Source organism: Acinonyx jubatus, chromosome D1, assembly GCF_027475565.1.
Source record: "Acinonyx jubatus isolate Ajub_Pintada_27869175 chromosome D1, VMU_Ajub_asm_v1.0, whole genome shotgun sequence".
In the NCBI taxonomy this organism is placed as follows: Eukaryota; Metazoa; Chordata; class Mammalia; order Carnivora; family Felidae; genus Acinonyx; species Acinonyx jubatus.
In genome coordinates this window covers 738,158-760,440 of record NC_069390.1, presented here as the reverse complement: position 1 = coordinate 760,440, position 22,283 = coordinate 738,158, and the positions used below count along the sequence as shown (strand labels likewise).

The following is a 22,283-nucleotide window of genomic DNA, read 5'->3' as shown; positions in this document are numbered from 1 at the left end:
CAGGGCAGTGAGCACAGACTGCAGTCGTGAAGGGGTCATCACCGCCCTGTCCTGTAGGCTGTGAGTGCCCCAGTGAGGCCGCGGGCCCGGGCGTGCCCCATTCATTTGGGTGAGACCCAGGAGGAGACTCATAGCCTGGGGGAGTCCGTGGGAGGACCGCTTGTGTGCAGCAGGCTCAGACGCCTGAGGGACAGAGGTCTGGCACAGGGGCACCCACGGCCCAGACCCCTCTGGGGCCAGGCAGGGTCCGGGGAAAGGGTTTCTCCTTCCGCAACAGCAGCCCGCAGTGCAGGACGAGGACAGAGGCCTCGGGAAGACCGGCCTGTCCCACGCACCTCCCGAAAGATCAAAAGGATGCACCGTGTAGCCCCCGAAACAGTGTCTCCAAAGGGCAGAGGGATCCCTGCACTGCGGCCCCGAGACAAGACCCCGGACATGGAAGTGTACAATTGGTGTTGAACCGTGTCTCCCCAATTCCTGGGCTGAAGTCAGCACCCCCACGACCTCACAAGGGGACCTGATTTGGAAACAGGGTCCTTGCAGGTGTTGTGAGTTAAGATGAGGTCATTAGAGGTTGTCAGGACTATGTCCCAGTGAAAAGAGGGAAACTCTGAGTCACAGGGAATGGCCACGCGAGGATGGTGGGGGGGGGGGGGGGTGCGTCTATAAGCCCCAGAGAAGCCGGACCCGCCAGCGGCTGGGGGAGGGGCATGAACAGACCCTCCCCCAGGGCCTCACGGGAACCCACCTGCCGGCACCTGGGTCTGGGACTCCAGCCTCCAGAGTGGGGAGCGTGGACGCCTGGTGTCGGGGCCATCCCGGGAGAGGGATATGGGTGCTGGGCACACAGAGAAGGAGCAGGTGCTCAGAAGGTTCGCAGGTTTGGACACGGACTCCGGGGGTGGGGGTGGTGGCGGCCCCTTCTTGGTACTTTTATGCATTTTTCCACATTTTACTTAGTGACTATGTACCACAGTGTGATTTTTTTTTAAGTTCCATCTCATCCGGGACGTCTGCCTCCAGCAAAGGAAGTGACGGAGACCAGCCTCCCCGAGGCTGAAAGGTGCATCACAGTATGGAAAACAGTCAAGACACTGGTCACCGGGCAGCGAGGGTCGCCATCCCGGAAGAGAAGGTTCCCGGTCACCGCAGGGAGGGGGCCGGGAGGAGCTGGGCTGTGACCCCGGGAGGGCAGGGGAGACACGGGGTCGGGGAGGGCAGGGCTGAGCAGAAGTTAGGGTGAGCCGGAGGGGTGCCCACGCGGTTACGGCAGCCGAACCCCGCGTGTCCACAGAGGCACCGTAAGGGCTGAAGCCGTTCCTCGGGGACGGGGACGGTGTCAGGGAAGCCGAGGTCGTAGGTCCAGAGAGGAACCACGCGCTGGGGGGGTCAGACGAGAAACAGGAAGGAAGTCACAGCGAGACCGGCCGCAAAGGAACCAGAGTGGGGACGCATCTCTAGAGACGAGCACACATGACCCGGTGGCCGGTGATTCCATCAGAACCACCAAGGGACACAAAGGAAAAGAAACTGGCATCCCAGGGAAACGCCCCAAAAACAAAGGCAGGAAGAAGGCGTCCGCGGACACCGAACGGTGTCGGGAGGTGAAGACAGGCCTGCTGACGCGCGCACACGGGCGTGGAAGCCTGCCGTGTCGTATTTCAGCCTCTTCGGAGATAACCCACCACGGGGACGGGCGTGGGCGCGGGTGCGGGCTCCGTGGCATGCGGGGCGGTGTCTCCCAGAGCCGGGCTGTGACTCGGGCAGTCGGGCTGTCGCGCGTGGCACGGTGAAGGGGCACGAGGACTCATGAGAAAGTATTCAGCTGATCCAAAAGAAGCAAAAGAAGACGGAAGAAAGGGAACCAGAGGCAGGAGGGTGACTGGAGCCCGAGTCTCAATGGCTGCATTCGGCATGAGCGCTGGGGGCCCAGGAGCCCCACACAGGTTCTCAAGCCGCATAAACTAGCTGGTCACCTCTGTAGTTGCCTAAAGAAACCCACTGTCAGTATAAAGGCGCACGCGAGTCTTCAAGGCAGAGGCACAGAAGAGGACATGCGAACACGCTGAGACAAGGATCCAGGGACAATGTTAACGCCAAAGACTTCAGAGCAGAGAATGCTAGCAGACAAGAATAAAGTCACTTCGTAATGATAAAGTGTCATTTCCCGGCTACAACACTGAAAAAGCGTAATCCATCAAAGAAAACTCGGTAAACTGGACACTGTCCAGATTGAGGATGTCTGCTCTTTTTTTTTATTTTTATTTTTTTTTTAATGCTCATTTCTTTCTGAGACAGAGCATGAGCAGGGGAGGGGCAAAGAGAGAGGGAGACCCAGAATCCGAAGCAGGCTCCAGGCTCCGAGCTGTCAGGACAGAGCCTGACACGGGGCTCGAACCCATGAACCGTGAGATCACGAACTGAGCCGACATCGGTCGCTCAACCGGCTGAGCCACCCAGGCGCCCCAGGACATCTGCTCTTTGAGAGACATGATTAGGGTATCTCGGTAAGCCACACACAGGAAGAAATCACTCTGAAACCCTGCGTCTGATGAAGAAGGACTCGTGTCCAGAATAGATCAAGAGCCCTCAGAACTGAATCAAAGCCAAATAATCTGGTTTTAAAATGTGCAAAGATGTGAACAGGCACTTGACCAAAGGAGACAGACGGACGGGTGGGGGCGCCTGGTGGCTCAGTGGGTTGAGCACCTGACTCAGCTCAGCTCATGATCTTGAGGTGTGTGAGTTTGAGCCCCGCCTGGGATTCTCCCTCTCCCTCTCTCTCTGCCCCTCCCTGCTCTCTCTCAAAATAAATAAATAAACTTTAAAACCGGGGTGCCTGGGTGGCTCAGTCGGTTGAGTGTCCAACCTCAGCCCAGCTCCTGATCTCACAGTTTGTGAGTTCGAGCCCCGCGTCGGGCTCTGTGCTGACAGCTCAGAGCCTGGATCCTGCTCTGGAGTCTGTGTCTCCCTCTCTCTCTGTCTCTCTCAAAAATGAAGAAACATAAAAAAAAAACAAAAACACAGAAAACAAAAGAAGGCACACGGATGGCAAGTGAGTGTGTGTGCGGGATGCGGCTCCTCTCCTGCTACAATGGCCATGACGCTCCCGCCAAGTGCTGGAGGAAACAGAGGGTGCGGGGATGCGAATCAGTGCGGCCGCTCCGGGGAGCAGCTCGCCCGGCCCCTTAGAAGTCAGAAAGCCACCAGCCACGTGCCCGTCATGCCACGCCTGGGCATCACGCACGTGACTTGTGCGCACACGAGCGCCGGGGGAGCGGACGAGCAGACCGCGGCGCCCCGCCAGGGAGCGCTGCTCGTCGCTGAAACGGCACGGAGTGCTGATCAGGCAACAGCGGGGATGAATCTCAAACGATTTCGCTCAAAATGCCGAACGAAACCAGCCAGATGAAAGAGGCCATACGGCAGGATTCTCTTGACACAAAATCTGGACGATGCAACGGAGCCTGAGTGTGTGCGCTGGGTCCGTGTGCTGCCTGTGCGGATGGGTCGCAAAAGCGCTCGAGGCCACCTGGGGCCCTGCTGTCCCCGTGGTGGTGGCGGGAATGTGCTTGGGTCAAAACCCATTAAGCGGCACTCTTCAAACACATGCGGTTTTTGGTGGCTCAGTTACACCTGCCTGAGCTGCTAAGGAAAACAAGAGTGAAACCAACACGCCCAACAAAAAGTCACGCTTTTACCCACTGGGAGGAGAAGAGAGACTCCATCCCGTGCCTTTGGCTCCTACAGTTCCAGAAATGGTTCCTAACCTCTGAGGGGCGTGGGGTCACGGGGACCCAGCTCTGAGCCTGGAAACGATGGAGAGCGATGAGCGGCAGAGGAGTCCTGCCTCTGCAGCGGGGCTGGGAGTGGGGTGCGCGGAAGTGTCCTCTGGCCAGGGTCCAGCCACCACCAGCCGGGGCCCTCTCGCCCCTCCCCCCCCGTGTCCCTCCTGAAACTCTGCAGAGGGAGGCCACCGAGGCCACCGCCTGCACACGGCAGGTGTCAGTGCCCCCAACAAGCCTCCGAAGGTGAGTCGGCCACACCATCCGTGTCACCTCCTCTTGTGCTCAGGTCGGGGGGGAAGGTTAGGGTCAGAGGGACCTCTGTGTCCCTCCACCCAGGTGCAGCCCACTTTCCTAACCCCAGCCACGGGGGCTGCTTTAGCAGGAGGGGACCGTGGAACTGGCTGTTCCCAAGGCCAGTCTCAGCCCCCTGCCCCCTGATGCTGGATGGGTCTGGAGCCTCAGACCCCCTGGGACCTTCCCTGCCACGCAGGCTTTTTCGGGGCCTTGGCCCTCTCGTCCGGTGTGTTCTGGGCCCCCCCTGGAGGGCAGGCCAGCAGCGGTCCGAAGGCTGGGAGTACTTGCTTAGCAAGTAGGGAGTACTTGAGGCCCCCCTGGGCCGGCCCCTGGTGTGAGTGGCCCTAGAAGGCCACCTGGTCCCGTACGGTGTGCTCTGTGTCCTTGACCGGCCACGTGGAACCAGCCGTTGTGGGCCACGGGAGCGCCGGTCTTGCTCTCGGAGCACTGCAGGCCACACCGGGCAGTGCCAGCCTGCCCCAGGACCCCTCGGACCTGGCCGGGCCCACCCTCGCCGGCTGCCTCTCCCCTTCGTGCAGGGCCCCTCCTCCTTCCCCCACCCCCGGTCCTCAGTTTCTCCATTTCCTCCAGCTCACTCTAGAGCCAGGACACACTCTGGCATGACCTCTCCCTCCCTTGGCCCAGCTCCTGGCCTTGACGGTCTGTCTGGCCCACACTTCTAGCCCACCTCCTCCAGGAAGCCTTCCTGGGCCGCTCAGGGCCTTCCCAGCTCAGAAGACATCTGCCCTCAGAGACCACCCGACTCGTGGCCCGGCAGGACCCCCAAGCCTGATTACCTCCCACACTGTGATGAACCACCTGTGTGCGACCACCCCCCAAAACCTCATGTGTTGAAGCTCTTACCCAAAGGGAGTGGAATTAGGAGGTGGGACCTTGGGAGCTGATGGGGTCGTGAGGCTGGGGCCCCCAGGATGGGATTCGTGCCCCTGTAAGAAGAGGCAGCTCCTTCCTGCCTCTCTCCCCGCGTGAGCACGCGGCAAGGGCCGGGGAGGGCTGTGGCCACAGCGCGGACCCACGTGACGGAGAGAAGCAAGCGTGTGCTGCAGACAGCTGCCCCGTCTGGGCGCAGCCGGAACTGGACGCCCCCCAACATGACCCCCCTATTCCCAATGCGCTCGCCAACATCAGCCTCCACCCCCTGGCCACCAGCGGAGAGCAAACACTCCAGAACCTGCCACCTCCATACTTGGGAGGCCAGATAACCCCCCCGCCTGGCTCGCGGTGTTCCTGCCACCGGGGCCCAAACCCCAAATCCTGCCTGACCGACCTTATCTGTTTGCTTTTCTCCCAACATCCGCTGGCAATCGGGGCCCCAGCACAGAGGTGCGGGGGGCACTCAGCCAAGGCGGGGAGGGGGGGGCCGCTGGGGGCCAACCAGGGGCTGAGGGCACATCACTGCAGTCACTCCCAGGGGGCCCTCAGCTGAGGGGACAGAGGGTTCCGGACCCTCCACTTGGAGCTGGGGGAACAAGCCAGTCAGCTACCACGGGAATCAGCACAGGGTCCCCCCCCCCCCGACGGAAGGCAGGGGGTGCCGGCCGGTGCCCTGGCCCCGGGTGGGCAGCACCCATCCCAAATCCAGGCCTAGGGCAGGCAGAAGTTAAAGGTGCAGACCTAGCAGGGTCAGGTGCGGGGTTGGGGGGAGGGCAGGCGGCAGGGTGGCCCCGGGACCACAGGAGGGGTGGCTCAGGGAGCAGGGGTGGCCCAGGGGCCCCTTGCCTATGGTGCTGCCTCAGCAGGGCTGGGGTCTGGAGGGGCCGGCCCGGGAGGGGGGCAGGGGGCCAGAGAGCAGGGCAAGTGAGGCAGGCTGGGGCATGACGGGGGTACCTGGGGTCGCAGGCCTGCAGCTCCAGGGCTGGGGGTCTTGAGGAGGAAGGGGCTGCAGATTGCCGGGGGTGGGGATCAAGAATGACACTTGGTGGGGAGAAAGAGAGAGAGAGAGAGAGAAGGAGGGGCACCTGCTGGGCCCCCAGCTACACGCGGATCTTGGGGCAAAGGTGGGGCTGGAGTGACTCTCGCCACAGGCCAGAGGTCCCTCCACTGCCGGGTCCCCTCCCAGGCCCCTCCAGGCCCTGGGTCTCCTGGTCTGCACAATGTCCCCAATCGGCAGGTGCCCAGGGGCTGAGCCCAGCCCCTCAGCTCTGTCCTTGATGGCAGGGGTGGAGGACGCTCCACTTCGCACCCAGCAATGGAACCCCATGTGGGCCACACACCCCAGCGCTGTCGGTCACCACAGCCTCCCTGGCTGCTGCCGGGCCCACCCCTCAGAAAGGTCACGGCCGCTGGCCAGGCCCGGGACACATTCGGCTCCCGTATGGAAACCTTTCCCCAAAGCCGTGGTCTTCGGCACTTGGATCAGGCGGTGATCGCTGGGGCCGAGCCATGGTTCGAGCCTGGGGTGAAGCCTGACCTGCCTTCCCCTGAGGAATGCCACGCCTGGCTGGTGGGGCCCAGAGGGGCTGGCTGGCCACTGTGTACTCTGGCGCTTTCCCCTCCACAAACCTGGGTCCAGCAAACCCAGGGTCTTGGGGATCCCAAGCCTGCTCAGGAGCTTTCTGGAAGCACCTGCCGGCGGTGAATGCCTACATCCTCAAGCAGGCTCTCGGTCCCAAGTGAAGGTCAGGTCAAGGCCTCCGGGAGAGCCACTACCTAGGGGCCAGCACCCGCCCTCCCGAGTGGGCCGTGAAGGGCCCCTTTGCAGAGACACTGGGCCCTGGGGCTGCGGGCCCTCTGGAGCGCCAGCCGGGGCCCGGGGCCAGATGTGCCGCTCAGGGCCCCGCCATACAGACAGAGGGCGAGGGCAGGGGTCTGAGTTGGGGCGTGAGGCCGAACAATCACCCATTTGTCCAGCCCGTGGGTTCCGCTTCCCAAGGCTGGCCAGCGGGCTGTGCCTTTATCACCCGCACGGCCGGGAACAATGGGTGCACACAGTCTTATCTCCTACTGTTTGCTCAGCACATTCAGGGCTCCCAGGTCAGCAAGGAGAAACGCCATTCTGCCTGATTTCCCGCCAAACCGGTGTATAGAAAGGGACCTGGGACCCACGGCTCCAGGCGAGAGCCGTCCACTAACTGTGCACACAAGGCCTGAACAGCTCGGAGGTGACAGCCCCTGGAATGTACAGCTTTTTCCAGGAAACTCAAACCGAGTCTCACACACGCACACGTATACAGATTTCTTTAGTCCAGGCCCCATGACAGCCTTGTTGGCAGTCCTGGTGACCCAAGCTCTGCTGGGGCCACACTGGAGTCCTTCAAGCTGCTGGGGGGTGGGGGAGGGGTGCCACTGGAGACCCCAACGTGGGGACCCCTTATGTGCCACAAGCCCTGGCCCTCCCCCAGGTCCTACACGTCAGTGATCCGGGGGTGTGCCCATGACCACAGTTCCCTCTCTGGCTCCATTCCTTGCTGTCCCCCTGGCATGTCCTGAGGCTTGAGCGGCCCGTGCCAAGGCCCTGTGGTCGGGTGCCTCCTGGGAGGGGTAGCAGGCAGCCCTGTGGCTGGGTGAGAACTCCACTTGTGGGTGGGCAAAGCAGCTGGGGGGGGGGGGGGGCTCACAAGGGTCCAGGCAGAGAACAAGGCCTGGCAGCCCTGGCCCAAGGGGACCTCAGGGGTGGCTTTAATTGGTGGGAGAGGGCCCCAGGCATCCCAGGTACGTTTTCCCAGCAGGGTTCTGGGCCTCTCTCCTTATCCTGCCTGTCCCAAGGTCTGCTAAGTCACCTCCCCACTGCCACCTGTCTAGGCACCCTTACCCACCGAGCATCCTGGCCAGGGCTGAGGTTCAAGGAGGACCCACCCACCTGTCCCTGTGGGACCTCAGCCCCCACCCACCCAACGGCTTGCCCCCTCTAAGTTCAGAGCTTCAATGTGAGACCCCCATGAGGGTGTGAGCTCTCCAAGGGCAGGGAGAACCCCCACAGTGGCCCCACGGCAGAGCCTGGACAGACCTCACCCTGTGTGCCCAGGCTTCTGGCCACAGTGACCCCAGCAGGGGTGGTTCCAGGGCAGAGGAACGCAGGAGAGCATCTTGGAACCCCTCGTTATCCACCTCTGCTTCTGAGTTAAAGGAAAACGCAGGCATGGGAGTGCCTAGCACACCTGGGGACCTTACACCCACCTGGCCCAGACTCAGGGACCGGAGGGCCAGCTGCCGCTGAGTGCAGCTCTCCATGAAACGAATTTTGTGTTAAGGGGCACCTGGGGGCTCAGTCGGTTAAGTGTCCATCTTCGGCTCAGGTCATGATCTTACAGCTTGTGGGTTTGAGCCCCGTATCCTGCTCTGTGCCGACAGCTCAGAGCCTGGAGCCTGCTTCAGATTCTGTGTCTCCCCCTCTCTCTGCCATTACCCCTCCCGTACTCTGTCTCTCAAAAATAAACAAAAAAAAAATTTTTTTAAACAATTTTATGTTAAGACTATAGCTTATTTAGCGTAAACACAGGTGTCTGTGAGGCAGGGTGGAGTGTCATGTGGGGAGCTCAGCCTGGGGGTTCCTCGGCAGCAGGAGCCCAGGGTTCCTGCACCCCCAAGTCTCTGTGGGGCCAGAACCAACCTCAGGAAAGGGGAAGCCCCTGTACCAGGGCCCCAGGCTCCTACATGGGGTCCCACACAGGCTCCCATTTAAGGCCAGGCTGCCCTGGAGAATCATCAAACCCATACCTGCTCCCCGACTGCTGGAAGATCCCACAAAGGATCCGAAACACACACACCTCCTGACCCTCCCTGATCATGACCCTCACCTTGACCATGATCTTGACCTTTGCCCTGATCATGATCCTCATCCTGGGCCTAACCCTGACCCCTTTCTCAGTACTGGCCTGTGTCCTGCCCACTCCCTGTCCCCTGAGCTGTTGCCCCCCCCACCTCCAGCCATGCCCTTCTCCCAGGAGGCAGTGGGCACAGCCCCTGCTCCTCTGCCTGGGAGGTTGGCACCCAGAGGCTGGCACCCAGCCCCCACAGAGATGCCCTCCCAGATGGGCAGCCCCCTGTGGCCGCTCCGGCCCTACTCCTCTGCCTACAAGCAACTCAGAGCCATGGGGGTCAGAAAAAGGTAACGGGGGCCCTTCTGGATACAGCAGGACCACTCTGGTGCTTCACCCTCCCAGGGGGCTGGCGGGGAAGGATCACCAGGGAGGAGGTGCCCAACGGGGGCCCCTGCACTTTGGGGTGGTATCAGCCCCGGGGAGGTGTCCCAAGGCCTGCTGCTGTCAGTGATGGCCCCACCCCAAAATGTGGTCCTTCCACTGGGTGGTCTTTGCTCCCAGGCAGGGGTGGGGCTGAGCAGGCTGGCACCTCTGGGGGTGCTAGGGTCTGGATGAGGGTGGAGTCCACCCCAGGGACCATCCGAGCACTTTGGGCTCCCCCGCCAGGGACGAGCGGTGCCCAGGAGCCTCCCTGCACACCCGGGGTGAGCACCCTCTCAGCCCCCAAGGTGTGGCTGATGGTGCCCCTGCCACCTCAGCCTGGAGCAAACACAGGACGTGTCTGCAAGGCCCTGGAGGGCCCATGCTGGCCCCTGCCTGGAGGCCAGCGATAATGGGACTACCGCCCACCAAAGAGCTTTCCAAAGGCCAAGTCCTGTCTGGCCACCCTGGTGCCCAGTGGGTGAGGCAGGGGCGGGGCCTGTAGCCACTACATAAGGCGTCCGGGGCCGGCCACTCGGGCTGCACACAGGTGCAGGGAGCCTGCCCGGTGTTCGCGACAGGAGGCGCCGGGTCCAGCGGTGACCTCTCTTCACGCATCATGCTGGGGCCTCGGCTCCTGCTGCTCCTGTCCTGCGGGGGAGCCCTGCTCGGCGCTGGTGAGTGGGGGCCCGCAGGCCGCGCCACAGGGGCGGACAGATACCCGCTGCCCCGGCGTCAGGCTGGCCGCAAGGACGTCGATGGAGCGGAGGCCCCTCCCTGCTCTGTAGCTGCCCCCCACTCGCCAAGACCCCGGCCTCTGCCAGAGAGCAGGCTGCCACTCACCCCTGCCCTGGGCACAGTGGCCAAGAAAGGACGCTGGGCTGCGGCAGGGCAGGGGTCCCTCGGGGACACACAGTCTCTTCAACAACCGTGCGTGCAGCGAGATGCGGGCATGCTGGACAGGACGGTGCTGCCCGGGGCTCCGCTCTCCACACTGGGCCCCAGGACCTGAGAGCGCTGTAGGGTGTAGGGAGCAGGGCAGCGGCCTCTCGTGGGTGCTGGAGCCGAAGGGCCCAGCTGGAGACCCCAGCTCCACTGGGGTGGACAGACGAGCCACAAAGTGGGCTCTAGGCCTCAGTTTCGCTGCCCGTAAAAGTGGAGGAAACATTCCCCTCCCCCATGTGGCTACCGTAAGGATTAAGGAAGCGGGGCCGGAAGGGGGCTCATGTCAGGGCCCAGGGCCACCACCACCGTTGCAGAGGCTCAGACAGGGCTGCCGCTTCCTCCCGCCCCATCTTCCCAGCCAGGCCCAAGGAGCAGGGGTCCCTTTCCCCCTCCCCTCACCCCCACCTCTAGTTGCTGGTAACCACCCCGGACCCCCCGATGCCACAGGCTGAGCACAGCCTTCACTCCTGCCCCCAAGCCAGCCCCAAGGGGTCCTACGGTGGCCCAGAGACTGCGGGCACCAAGCCCTCTGGGCCTCTCTCTGCCCGAGCCCAGCATGACTGGTTTCTTCTCTCTCCTTAATCCTTGGTCGGCTGCTCCCTCCTTGGCAGGCCCTCGGCCGGGGACCCTGGGTGTAGGTACTGGGGGTGGGCCATGAACTCCTGAGCCCAGTGGGTCTCCCCTCAGCCAGCCCCGCCCCTTCCCTCCCATGAAGCCTGTCCCTCACCCTCGTGGCTCTGAGCACTCAGGACCCCTGGCCAGCCAAGGCCACTTGCCTGGGCACATCCCCTCTGAGACCTGGACCCAGAACCAGGACGAGAAGGGGGGCACCCGGGAGCCAGCCGGGGTGGGGTGCAGGCCTGCCGGTGTGACGAGTGGATGTCGAGCCATGGGGGTCCAGCTGTGAGTGCCACAGGCCCCATCCATCCACGTTTCGGCAAACGCCCTCTGAGCACCAACTCGCGTGAGGGTGCTGAAAGGCGGGCCCTGCCCTCCTGGACCAGAGACTCAAAGAGCACAAGCTCAGATGCAGGGGCCTTGGGGTGCTGGGGACTTGGGGCAGGTACAAGAAGAAGGCTCCTGAGGCAGGCCGGGGTGGAGATGGAACGGGCAGGGGCGGCCAGGGTCTCCCAGCTTGTAGAAGGGACAGCATGTGCTCTGGCGGCGCTGTGGCCTGCGGGGCTGAGAACGGTTGGGATGGCAGAGCCACCCGCCCTGCGGGCCCCGTGGGTCCGGGGCAGGGGCCATGCCTGTCCTGGGATTCTGAGCGGAAAGTGCAGAGGGCCCCCCGGCCTGCCTCCTGAGCGTGCCTCAAGGGAGCCTCCGCCGCCAGTGGTGGGGGCCACGGCTGACACAGAGCCGGAGGACCTCAGTGAGGCTGGCAGGGGGGGACGAGGAGCTGGTGGAGTAGCCACTGCAAGGGGGGGGACCAGGGAGTGACCCGCTGCGGGGGGGTGGGGCAGAGGATACAGCCGGACGTGTCCTGGGGGCGGTGGTGAACTGAGAGGAGGGGCAGAGATGGGGACCCATGTGGGGGACACCGTGGAGGGAAGAGGCCCAGGAGACCAAGTGTCACTAGCCCATTGGAACTAGAGCAACACAGCCTCTATGCCACCTGCCCCATCTGGGGACCCCCTCGGCCACCGGGCAGTTGTCCCCATCCCCTGGCATCGCCCTGAGACCCAGAAACACGGCAGAGCCAGAGGCAGAGGGAGCACAGGGGAGGGGGCAGGATCCGGAACCCCAACAGCTGCACAGGCTGCTGAAGCAGGTGGGAGCCTCGGCAGAACTGAGGGCCCGAGTGGGTCTGGGGGACGGAGGCACTGGGAGCACGGCAGGGCGGGAGAGCCGAGGAGGCCACAGCCCACAGGTGAGGCCCCCGACTCCAGCTGCGCTTGGAGTCTCCAGCGGGGTCAGCGACTCCTGCCCCTGGCGGTCATGTGACCGTCTTCACCGGGCATTTCTCTAGTAACGGTCACCACGATCCCAAGACTAAGAGGTTGACAGGGAGGGAGGAAGTAGGAACGCAGCCACTTTGGGCGGCTGGTAGACGGGGTAGCCCCCCGGGGACTCTGGACCTCACCCCTGGGAGCACGGTGGGTGGGGTGCAGCCAGACGGAAGGACAGCCCGGACAGCCGCCCACCGACTCCAGGCCAGCTCGCCTCCAAGGCCCAGCCCTGTGCTGTCAGGGGCCCGCTCCCTCCCCAGGTCGCCTCGCGGCCTCCTGCTCAGTGACCACAAGGCCCCTCCCGCCCGGGGTCCACAGGGGAGCCAGGCAGCCTGTCCTGCGTGGGGGGCTCTCTCTGTTCAACCTGGGGGGCGCCTGCAGCGTGAGTGCTGGGAGCCCGGCAGGCAGACCGCAGCTGCGGCGGGGCACAGGGACCCCTCGCCCCACTCCGCCCACAGGACTGGCACGGGGCCGCACACCTCTCGTTCCTCCAGGGGCCTCTCCATCCTCCCAGCACCCCCGACTGCCATCTCCTCGCCCTCAGGCCCCGCTCCTTGCCTTTCCACACACGCACGTGCACCGGCCTGCCCACGCAGGGACCCCGTGCACGTGTGACACACGTGGCTGAGCTGGGCTGCTCAGAGGGCGTGAGGAGTAGAGCCGGAGCCAGCAGGCTCTGAGCTCCCGCCACACGGATCCTGGCCAACAAGCCGCACACCCGGGGCGGTGCTGACCGCAGCCTCTGTCCACACAGGCCTAGACGACACCTCCTTTGTGCACCCGGGCCTCCAGAGGCTGCAGGACTCCCCAAAGTCAGGTGAGGGCCACAGCCAGCCTCCCATCCCGTCCTGCAGAGCTGCCCGGAGCACCAAGGCCACAGGGTAGCCGTGGTCTGGGGTTTCCCTGAGGGGAACCCAGCTCCGCAAAGTCTCAGCCGGCCCCTCGCCTGGAGGGAAACAAGCCCACGCAGCCGGAGGGGGCAGGTGCCCACGTGGGTGCTGAGCTGCAGCTCTGTGCCCTGCAGACCCCGGGGCCGATGCCTCAGTTCCTGTAAGGCTTGGGAGGCAGACCCAGCCCACAGCTGGCTTGGGACTGCGGGGCGGGCAGGGCCTCTTTCCCGCCCACACCAGGAGGGCCTGGAACTTAGCCAGCGGCCCAGCTCGTGGGGTCAAGCCTCCCCACACCTGCCCCATCAGCCAGGTGGACACAGGGCCCCAAGACTCTGTCCGCTACCCCCACAGGCTCAGACAAGGGCTGGTGCTCCACATGGGGGGCCGGACACTTCTCCACTTTCGACGGCCACGTGTATGACTTCCCGGGAACCTGCAACTACATCTTCTCTGCCACCTGCAAAGACGCGTCGCCCACCTTCAGCGTCCAGCTACGGCGAGAGCCCAGCGGGAGCATCTCCCGGATCATTGTGGAGCTGGGGGCCTCTGTGGTCACCGTGCAGAAGGCAGTCATCTCCGTCAAGGATGTGGGGTAGGCCACGTGGCTGGGGTGGGAGGCTGGGCGGGCAAGGGGGCTGTCCCTGACCACTCTCGTCCCACAGGGTCGTCAGCCTGCCCTACACCAGTAACGGGCTCCAGATAACACCCTTCGGCCAGAGCGTGCAGCTGGTGACCAAGCAGCTAGAGCTGGAGCTGGTGGTCATGTGGGGCCCAGGCACCCACCTCATGGTGAGGACGCCGGCAGGGGTGGGGGGCCGGGGCACGGTCCTCCCAGGGTGGGGCACTGACCAGGAGCCTGGGCGGGCCCGGGCTCACCCCACCGGTGCGGCGAGGGTCCCGGGGCCCCCTGACGGCGGTGCCCACCCACCCGCCACCGCAGGTGCTCGTCGAGAAGCGGCACAGGGGCAGGCTGTGCGGTCTCTGTGGAGACTTCAACGGCGAGCGGACGGACGAGTTTCTGAGTGAGGAAGGTAGGTGGGGGCCGGGGCCCAGACCCCCTGAGGCCCGGCCCCACAGTGCTGACCCTGCTCCGCCCCCCACCCCTAGGCAAACCCCTGGAACCCCACGTGTATGCCGCCCTCCAGACGCTGGATGACCCCAACGAGATCTGCACCTACGAGGCCATCCCCAGCCCCTGGGTCCCACAGGCAGAGCATGTACGTGAGGTGACGGGGACCCCAGGGGCCGCGGTAGCCGTTCAGCCACGGTCAGGGCCGGCCGGTGGAGCGTGAGGGGCTCTCCGAGGCCAACGACACCCCTAGCCTTCTAAGGCTGGTGTGGGATCGGCCTTGACCCCCAAAACCCCGAATGGCCCTCTGCCCAGGCCCAGACCTGCAGCCAGCTGCTGACCCTGGTGTCCCCCGAGTGCAACGTGCCCAAAGAGACATTCGTGCTGAGCTGCCAGGTGGACATGGCCGCGTGCGTCCCGCCAGGCCGGCGGGACTGTAGCTGTGCGACGCTGTCTGAGTACTCACGCCAGTGCAGCATGGCTGGCCAGGCCGTCAGCAACTGGCGGGGCCCCGGCCTCTGCTGTGAGTCCTGGGGAGAGGCCCCCCGTGCCGCCCCCCCCATGTCTGTGAGACGGAAGGAGAGCGGGTGGAGGAGGGCTGGGCTAGGCCCTTGGCGGGGCGGGGCAGGAGGGGCGGGCTCTCACGGAGGCCGCGCATGCCTGCAGCCTTGGGCCAGTGTGCGGCCAACCAGGTGTACCAGGAGTGCGGCGAGGCCTGCATCAGGACCTGCTCCAACCCCCAGCACGCCTGCTCCAGCTTCTGCACCTTCGGCTGCTTCTGTCCAGGAGGTGAGGGCAGGAGGGAGGTCACTGGGGGGTCCAAGAGAGCGCCAGAACACAGGGCACCGGATCCGACCAGGAGCAGCACCTGGGTCTGGGCACCCTGGCTCGAGGGGAGGGTGGCTGCAAGTGCAAGCGGGGGACGGGGCCAGGGAACAGAGGGACAGGAGCCGGGAAGGACTGCCCAGTGAGGGCGTGGGAGGGCATCCAGCGCCGGGCCTAGGAAAGCCTTCTCCTGCAGATACCGTTCTCGATGACATCTCCAAAAACCACACCTGCGTGCCGGTCACCCAGTGCCCCTGCGTGCTCGGCGGGGTGGTCTACGCCCCTGGGGAGGTCATGACATCCGCCTGCCAGACCTGGTAAGTGCCGGACGGCTTGCCAGGGCACACGGGCAAGACGGAGCTGTGGGGGGCGGAACACAGGGTACATATAAGGGGCAACCTCAGCGCCGGAGGCAGCCAGCTCTGCCAGCCTGGAGCGTCTGGGGGTGCCAGCTGGGTCACCCCCTCCCGGTCTGCAGCCAGTGTACCATGGGCCAGTGGAAGTGCACAGAGCAGCCCTGCCCCCGACGCTGCTCTCTGGAAGGCGGCTCCTTTGTCACCACGTTCGATGCCAGGCCTTACCGCTTCCACGGCACCTGCACCTACATCCTCCTGCAGGTAGGACACGCCACAGCGGGGGTGGGAGGGTCACACCGAGCACCCCCGGGCCATCTGTGCTGAGCCACATCCCCCTCCTAGAGCCCGCAGCTCCCCGAGGGGGGGTCCCTCATGGCCTTGTACGACAAGTCTGGGCATTCTCACTCGGAGACCGCCCTAGCTGCTGTCATCTACAAGTCCAACCAGGTAAGGCCCCCCTGTCACGCGGCTGCTGTGCTCACCCCGGGTTCCCAAGCATTTGCATCCCTGCTACGTCCCAGCTCCTGCTTCACCCGGCCTGGCAGGAGGGAAGGCCACCCCCCGCTCCTGGCACCCCCGTGACTCAGGCCACTCTCCCTCCAGGACAAAATCGTGATTTCTCAGGACGAGGTCCTCACCAACAAAGGAAATACCAAGTGGCTACCATACAAGACTCGTACGTCCTTAGCCCCTGCCCAGCACCTAGGGCCGCACTGGGAGACAGTCCCAAAGTGGGCTGCTTCCTGAGCCCCCTGTCCCCCCAGGCAACATCACAGTCTTCAGGCAGACGTCCACCCACCTCCAGATGGCCACCTCCTTCGGGCTGGAGCTCGTGATCCAGCTAAAGCCCGTGTTCCAGGCATACGTCACCGTCGGGCCCCAGTTCAGAGGCCAGACCACAGGTGAGCCCCTCCCTGGCCTGCCCAGCTTGGCCAGAGCAGAGAAAGGGCCCAGGAGAGTCTTGCTCGTTCAGCGCTCACGGCCCCAGGCTGGCCCTCCCAGGTGGCAGCCAGTGACAGCCTCATGCCCAGGGCATGGTGATGGGGGGAGACGGGCTTTGAAGTTTGGGGCAGGGCAGGAGAGCAGGCTGGCTCCCCGCCTCAGAGCCCGGCCGGTGCAGGGCTCTGTGGCACCTTCAACGGGGACACGACCGATGACTTCATGGCCAGCACGGGCATCGTTGAGGGCACTGCCTCACTCTTTGTGGATTCCTGGCGGACCGGGAACTGCCCAGCCTCGCTTGAGCGTGAGACTGACCCCTGCTCCATGAGCCAGCTCAACAGTAAGTGCCAGGCCCCGGGGGAGGTCCGTGGGTGGGCGCGAGGCCCAGGCTGGGTAAGCCCAAGACCCATGCCGCCCCTGTCCCCCCAGAGGTGTGTGCAGAGACCCGCTGCTCAGTGCTGGTGAGGGAGAGCACGGTGTTCGAGAAGTGCCATGCCACGGTGAACCCCAGGCCCTTCTACAAGGTGGGCAGGGCCTGCGGGCCAGTGGGGGGGCCCAAGGGGTGGGCCCTGGGGGTCGGGGGTCCCCCGGCTACCATGCCCTGTCCACCCGCAGAGGTGCGTGTACCAGGCCTGCAACTACGAGGAGACCCTCCTCCACATCTGCGCCGTCCTGAGTGACTATGCCCGAGCATGTGCCACACGGGGCGTCCTGCTACGGGGCTGGAGAAGCGGCGTGGACAACTGCAGTGCGTGTGGCAGGCGCAGGCAGGGGTGGGAGGGGCCCAGGGCATGCGGGGATGGGGGAGGGGGGGCAGGGGTCACAACGGGGTTCCGCCCAGTTCCACCCAGCCACCCCCCCGAGGGCCTGACCCCAGCGCCCCCACAGCCACCCCCTGCACGGGCAACCAGACATTCGGCTACGACAGCCGGGCCTGCGGCCGCACGTGCCTCTCACTGTCCGACCGCGCTGCCGAGTGCCACCCGAGTGCCGTGCCCATGGACGGCTGTAATTGCCCCGAGGGCACCTACCTCGACCACGAGGCCCGGTGCGTGCGCAAGGCCCAGTGCCCCTGCCTCCTGGACGGCTCTAAGTTCATCCGAGCTGACCAGTCTGCCATGGTCAACGGCATCATCTGGTGAGCAAGGGGTCCCCAGGGGAGCCGGCCCACCCTAGCCCACGGCCCCCAGCCAGGGCCAGCACACTCACACAGCCCCCCTCTCGCAGCTACTGCATCAACGGGAGACTGAGCTGCCCAGGGCGGCCGCAGATGCTCCTGGGTACGTAGCTGTGCAGAGGCCGGTGGGACTGGACAGCCACGTGCCGTGGCCCCTCTAAGCCGGCCTCACCCCTGCCCCACCCCCCCCCAACTTCCCTGCAGCCACCTGCTCGGCCCCCAAGATCTTCCAGTCCTGCAACCAGTCTTCGGAGAACACGTTTGGGGCAGCCTGTGCCCCCACGTGCCAGATGCTGGCCAGTGGCATCCCCTGCGTAAGGCTTGGGGCAGAGGGACAAGGGAGGTCCCCCAAGGGTAGACCCCCCTGGACAGCCTGTGGCGGACGCCGCCCAGGGCCTCTCCCTGGACCACGAGAGGATTTTCGCAAAATCCCCGGGGAAGGCAGGGCCACGCTGTCCCTCTGTCCCCGTCAGCCCGTGACGAGGGTGGCTGGTGCCCAAAGGGGGCTGAGAGGGTCATGAGTGGCCCTGGTGGCCAGGCCTCCCACCACTCAGGGAGGGGATGTCACAGCTCAGCAGTGACACAGAAGCACCAGGACCTTGCTAAGAGAAGGGCCTGGAGCAGGTGTGGCCATGGGGGACACACTGGGAGGAATACCGGGGGTCTCAGGAGGACCCAGGGCCCTCTGGCAGCAGCACGCAAGGCCGTCCTCCCAGGGACCGCTGACCCTCTCCGTACAGGTGCCCACCAAGTGCGAGCCTGGCTGTGTCTGTGCCGAGGGGCTCTACGAGAACGCCAGGGGGCAGTGCGTACCCCCTGAGGAGTGTCCATGCGAGTTTGCAGGGGTCTCCTACCCCCGGGGCGCCCAACTCCACACTGACTGTAAGACGTGGTAAGCCACAACCTTACTCCGGAGGCCCCGGTGGCCCGGAGGTGTCCCCGGGGTGTCCCACCAACCCCACCAAGGTCGGGGCCCAGCGGGAATGCACGTAGGGCCTGGGACCCCCTGGAACGCCACATCACCAGCTTCTCTCCCCAGCACCTGCTCGGGGGGGAGGTGGACGTGCTGGCAGAGTGCCCGGTGCTCGTCTACCTGCACCCTGTACGGGGAGGGCCACGTGGTCACCTTTGACGGGCAGCGCTTCACGTTCGATGGCAGCTGCAGCTACGTCCTGACCACAGTAAGGCCCCGCCCTGGGTCGTGGGCAGTGGGTGCCACGGGGGCCGCTGGGCAGGCTCCTCAGCACCCCCTCCCCACAGGACAGCTGCGGGGCCAACAGCTCCCGGCCCACCTTCAAAGTCCTGACGGAGAACGTCGTGTGTGGGAAGTCAGGCGTCACCTGCTCCCGGGCTGTCAAGATCTTCCTGGGGGTGAGCGGGCTGGGTGGGGCCTCCTCACACTTCAGCCACCAGAGCCCCAGGTCCTGGCCGCTGGGCACCCCCAGACCCCTGCCGTCTGCGTGGTGGGCGGCAGGAGCCCCCGGAGCTACACAGCGGTGCTAAGGGGCAGGGGGTGCTTCTCCCAGAAGCTTGATCCTCAGCCCCTGGTTCAGTTTCCACCATGCTCTGGAATGTTCTGCCCAAATTCCAGAGGGCAGGCCCCCAGCACAGAACTGGCCTCTGGCAGGCACTGGCCCAATGCGTGTCCACACTGACTCAGAGAGCCCCGGGCAGGGGACGTGGAGCCCGGTGACATCTGGCGGCCGCCAAGAACTGGGGACAGGCCGCCTCATGACAGCCCCGCCCCACAGGACCTGACCATAGTGCTGGCGGACAGGACATACACAGTCAGTGGGGGGGACCCTCACGTTCACTTCCGGGTGCAAACCGGCTCCCTGAACCTGGTGCTGGACATCACCATCAGTAGCAGGTACAACCTGACCCTCGTCTGGAACAAGCACATGACCGTCTACATCAAGATCACGCGTGCTGCCCAGGTACAGGCGCTGCCCCAAGGCCCGGGGCGGCCCGCGGGGCAGGGGCGGCGCCCGGCCTGACGCCAGACCCCCGCAGGACACACTGTGCGGCTTGTGCGGCAACTACAACGGGAACATGAAAGACGACTTTGAGACACGCAGCAAGTACGTGGCGTCCGACGAGCTGGAATTCGTCAACTCGTGGAAAGACAGCCCCCTGTGCGGAGACGCCAGCCTCACGCTGGACCCCTGCAGCCTCAACGCCTTCCGCCACGTGTGGGCAGAGCGCACCTGCAACATCATCAACAGCCAGACCTTCGCCGCCTGCCACAGCCAGGTGGGCCCCCACCCCCAGCCCCCCCCAGCCCCCCCAGCCCCCCCCTCCCCCACCGTGCGCTCCTCGGACCCTGGCCCAGGCGGGCGCACCGGGCAGGCTCTGAGGGCCCCTTCCCACAGGTGTACCGCCTGCCCTACTACGAGGCCTGCGTGCGAGACACGTGTGGCTGCGACACCAGCGGGGACTGCGAGTGCCTGTGCGACGCGGTTGCCGCCTACGCCAAGGCCTGCCTGGACAAGGGCGTGTGTGTGGACTGGAGAACCCCCGACTTCTGCCGTGAGTGCCCTGCCCTGTCGGCAAGGCTGCCCGCATGCAGTGCTCTCCCCGGGCAGGCGCGGGTACAGGCGGCCCCTCCCCCCAGACCCGCATTCGGGCCCCCCGACCAGGGCACCAAAGGCCTGATGGACGCCCCTTCCCCCAGCCGTCTACTGCGATTTCTACAACGGCCACACGTCGGGGGACAGTGCGCCCACACAAACCCAGGACACCAGCTGCACGTGGCACTACCAGCCGTGCCTCTGCCCCGGGAACCCGCAGAGCGTCCCGGGCGCCAACATTGAAGGTACAGGTCAAGAAAGAGGTCTGGGCAGAGGATGCACCAGGAGGAGAACGGGGTGTCGGGGGCTGGGGACGGGGGCGGGGGGTGGGGGGCCTGTATCCAGGCTTCCGCGGTGACGCCGGGATAGGCGGGAGACACAGAGGGGCGGGGCCCTCCAGACCATCTTCTCTGCAACCCGCTCCCCAGGCTGCTACAACTGCTCCCGGCACGAGTACTTCGACCACAGCAAGGGGAGCTGCGTTCCCTGTGGTAAGCCCCATCGGCCACCCAAGGCCCCCTCCCCAGCACCCCCCCCCACCCCGTGCCCCCCAGACCCCGCACATCCTTCTTGCGACCTCCCAGCTGAGGCTCCCGGAGACCCTGGCAGTCTGAGCCCGGTCAGTACAAACAGGAAAAGTATCAGCCTCCCTTCCTCCTCCCCAAACATCAACCCACCCGGTCCCCCAGACCCAACCCTGCCACCCTGCTGGGGGGTGTGGGCGTGGACCGGGAATCCGCTGGGAATTCAGCACCAGGTCACCCAGACGACCGCCTTATCATGGGACGGGACGGAAGAAGGTGCAGATGGAGGCAGACGAAAAGCAGGGACGTGGGCACCTCTGTGGCAGCTTCGTCCCCCGGGGTCTGTAGCTGCACGAGGCGGGGGGCAGACCCTCTTCACCGCTCCTTTTCTTGCAGTGCCGCCACCCGCCACGCCCGGGCCCACCACAGGTGATTGCACACGCCCTAGGTGCCAAGGGGAAGGGCGCTCTCCCCCAGCTCCCCGCCAGCTCGGCGGGGCTGTGTCTGTCGGGTCGGGTGCCCAGACCCGTGGTAGACAATCCTGTCCCTGCATCTGCAGCCAGTGTGTGGGGGATGGGGCAGGGAGCTCGCCAGGACCATCCCTGGGGCTGCTCTGCACAGGGGGACCGGTGAGGTCACAGGGGAAGGGACATTTAAGCCTCTGCCCCCTGGCCCACCGCCTAAGCCTAAGCAGCCACTGAGAATACCAAGGCTGATGGGGAGCTCAGGGTGCGGATTGGGGGAGGCGCCCCACACCTCAGCACTGAGAGAACTTTCCAGAAAGTTGCATCCTTAGCACAGAATCCCTGCTTCGGAGTGGCCCTCGGTTTCCACAAAAGACTCATTCTAGGAAAAGCTTGTCACAGTACGTGACCATTCCCTTCCGCCTTACACTATTGATAGAAAATACATACGACATGCCACTGAGACGGGCCCCTGCAACAGGCACGGGCCCGGCATGCTGCCCACCCCACCTGGCACAGCAGAAGGCCTCCTGGCAGCCGACACACCTTGTGTCCTATTAGAAACGGTGGGTGGATGGACAGTCAGTGGCCCAACGGCCACGCGGTCAATGAAAACACCACCAAAGCCACTCAAGCCAGGGCCAGTCACAGTAGCACATGGGAATGAGAGGGGTGAGGACAGGGGAGACAGAGCCCTCCCGAAGGGTGCAGGGACCTCAGAATCACCAGGGAAAGTGGGGGCAGGGCTGGAGGGATGTTCTGGGCTCTGCCCCCTGCAGACTCTCCTCGAACCACCTCTGCCATCACCACACGGGCCACCTCAGCACCAGCTGCAACAGCCTCTATCAAGTCAACGGCCACAGGATCCACGGTGACACAGGCCACAAGGAAACCCACGACGTTCACGCTGAGCTCAGCCACGCAATCCACAGCTCGGGCCACAGACCAGACCACACCAGTACCGCCGATCCCACAAACGTCAGAGACTTCCACGGGGCCCCCAAGTAAGGATGCCTCCACGTGACAGGCCCCAAAAGACCAGGCACAACACATACCGAGAAACAGGACGGAAGCAGCAAGGGGCTGCATGGGAGGGAGGCAGGTGAGGTCGGGTCACGAGGGGGTGCCCATCGAACCCCCAGGCTCAAGCGTGGCGCCCTAACTGCAGCCGCTCAGCTTCTCAAGACCAGCATCAGAGACCCACCGCAGGGGAAACATACACCCAGGGGGCCAGCATACGTGCCGCTGCCTTCAGTGCAGCCCAAACTACTCCAGGTTGGGTGACGAGCGTCCCAAATCGTCTCACAGAAACCTAGAAACTGAGACCTTACCCAGAACACCAGCAGGAG

General features: G+C 64.8%; 1 protein-coding gene across 1 annotated transcript; it reads left to right on the top strand.

Annotated features, from left to right (window-relative positions):
* The first annotated feature begins 3,100 nt into the window (after positions 1-3,100).
* MUC6 (mucin 6, oligomeric mucus/gel-forming) lies at positions 3,101-21,942 on the top strand. The gene is made up of 35 exons (XM_053202645.1): positions 3,101-3,349; positions 3,967-4,031; positions 7,845-7,969; positions 8,970-9,150; positions 9,470-9,704; positions 9,774-9,900; positions 12,872-12,934; positions 13,359-13,599; positions 13,670-13,796; positions 13,948-14,038; positions 14,115-14,224; positions 14,392-14,599; positions 14,743-14,865; positions 15,098-15,218; positions 15,380-15,518; positions 15,600-15,704; positions 15,861-15,933; positions 16,022-16,159; positions 16,378-16,539; positions 16,629-16,723; positions 16,815-16,947; positions 17,064-17,337; positions 17,427-17,479; positions 17,581-17,690; positions 18,117-18,268; positions 18,416-18,557; positions 18,637-18,747; positions 19,128-19,246; positions 19,314-19,629; positions 19,749-19,905; positions 20,051-20,191; positions 20,375-20,437; positions 20,501-20,565; positions 20,867-21,099; positions 21,714-21,942. The coding sequence occupies exons 1-35, from the start codon at positions 3,101-3,103 to the stop codon at positions 21,940-21,942; spliced, it is 5,076 nt and encodes a 1,691-aa protein (XP_053058620.1).
* Positions 21,943-22,283: the final 341 nt, after the last annotated feature.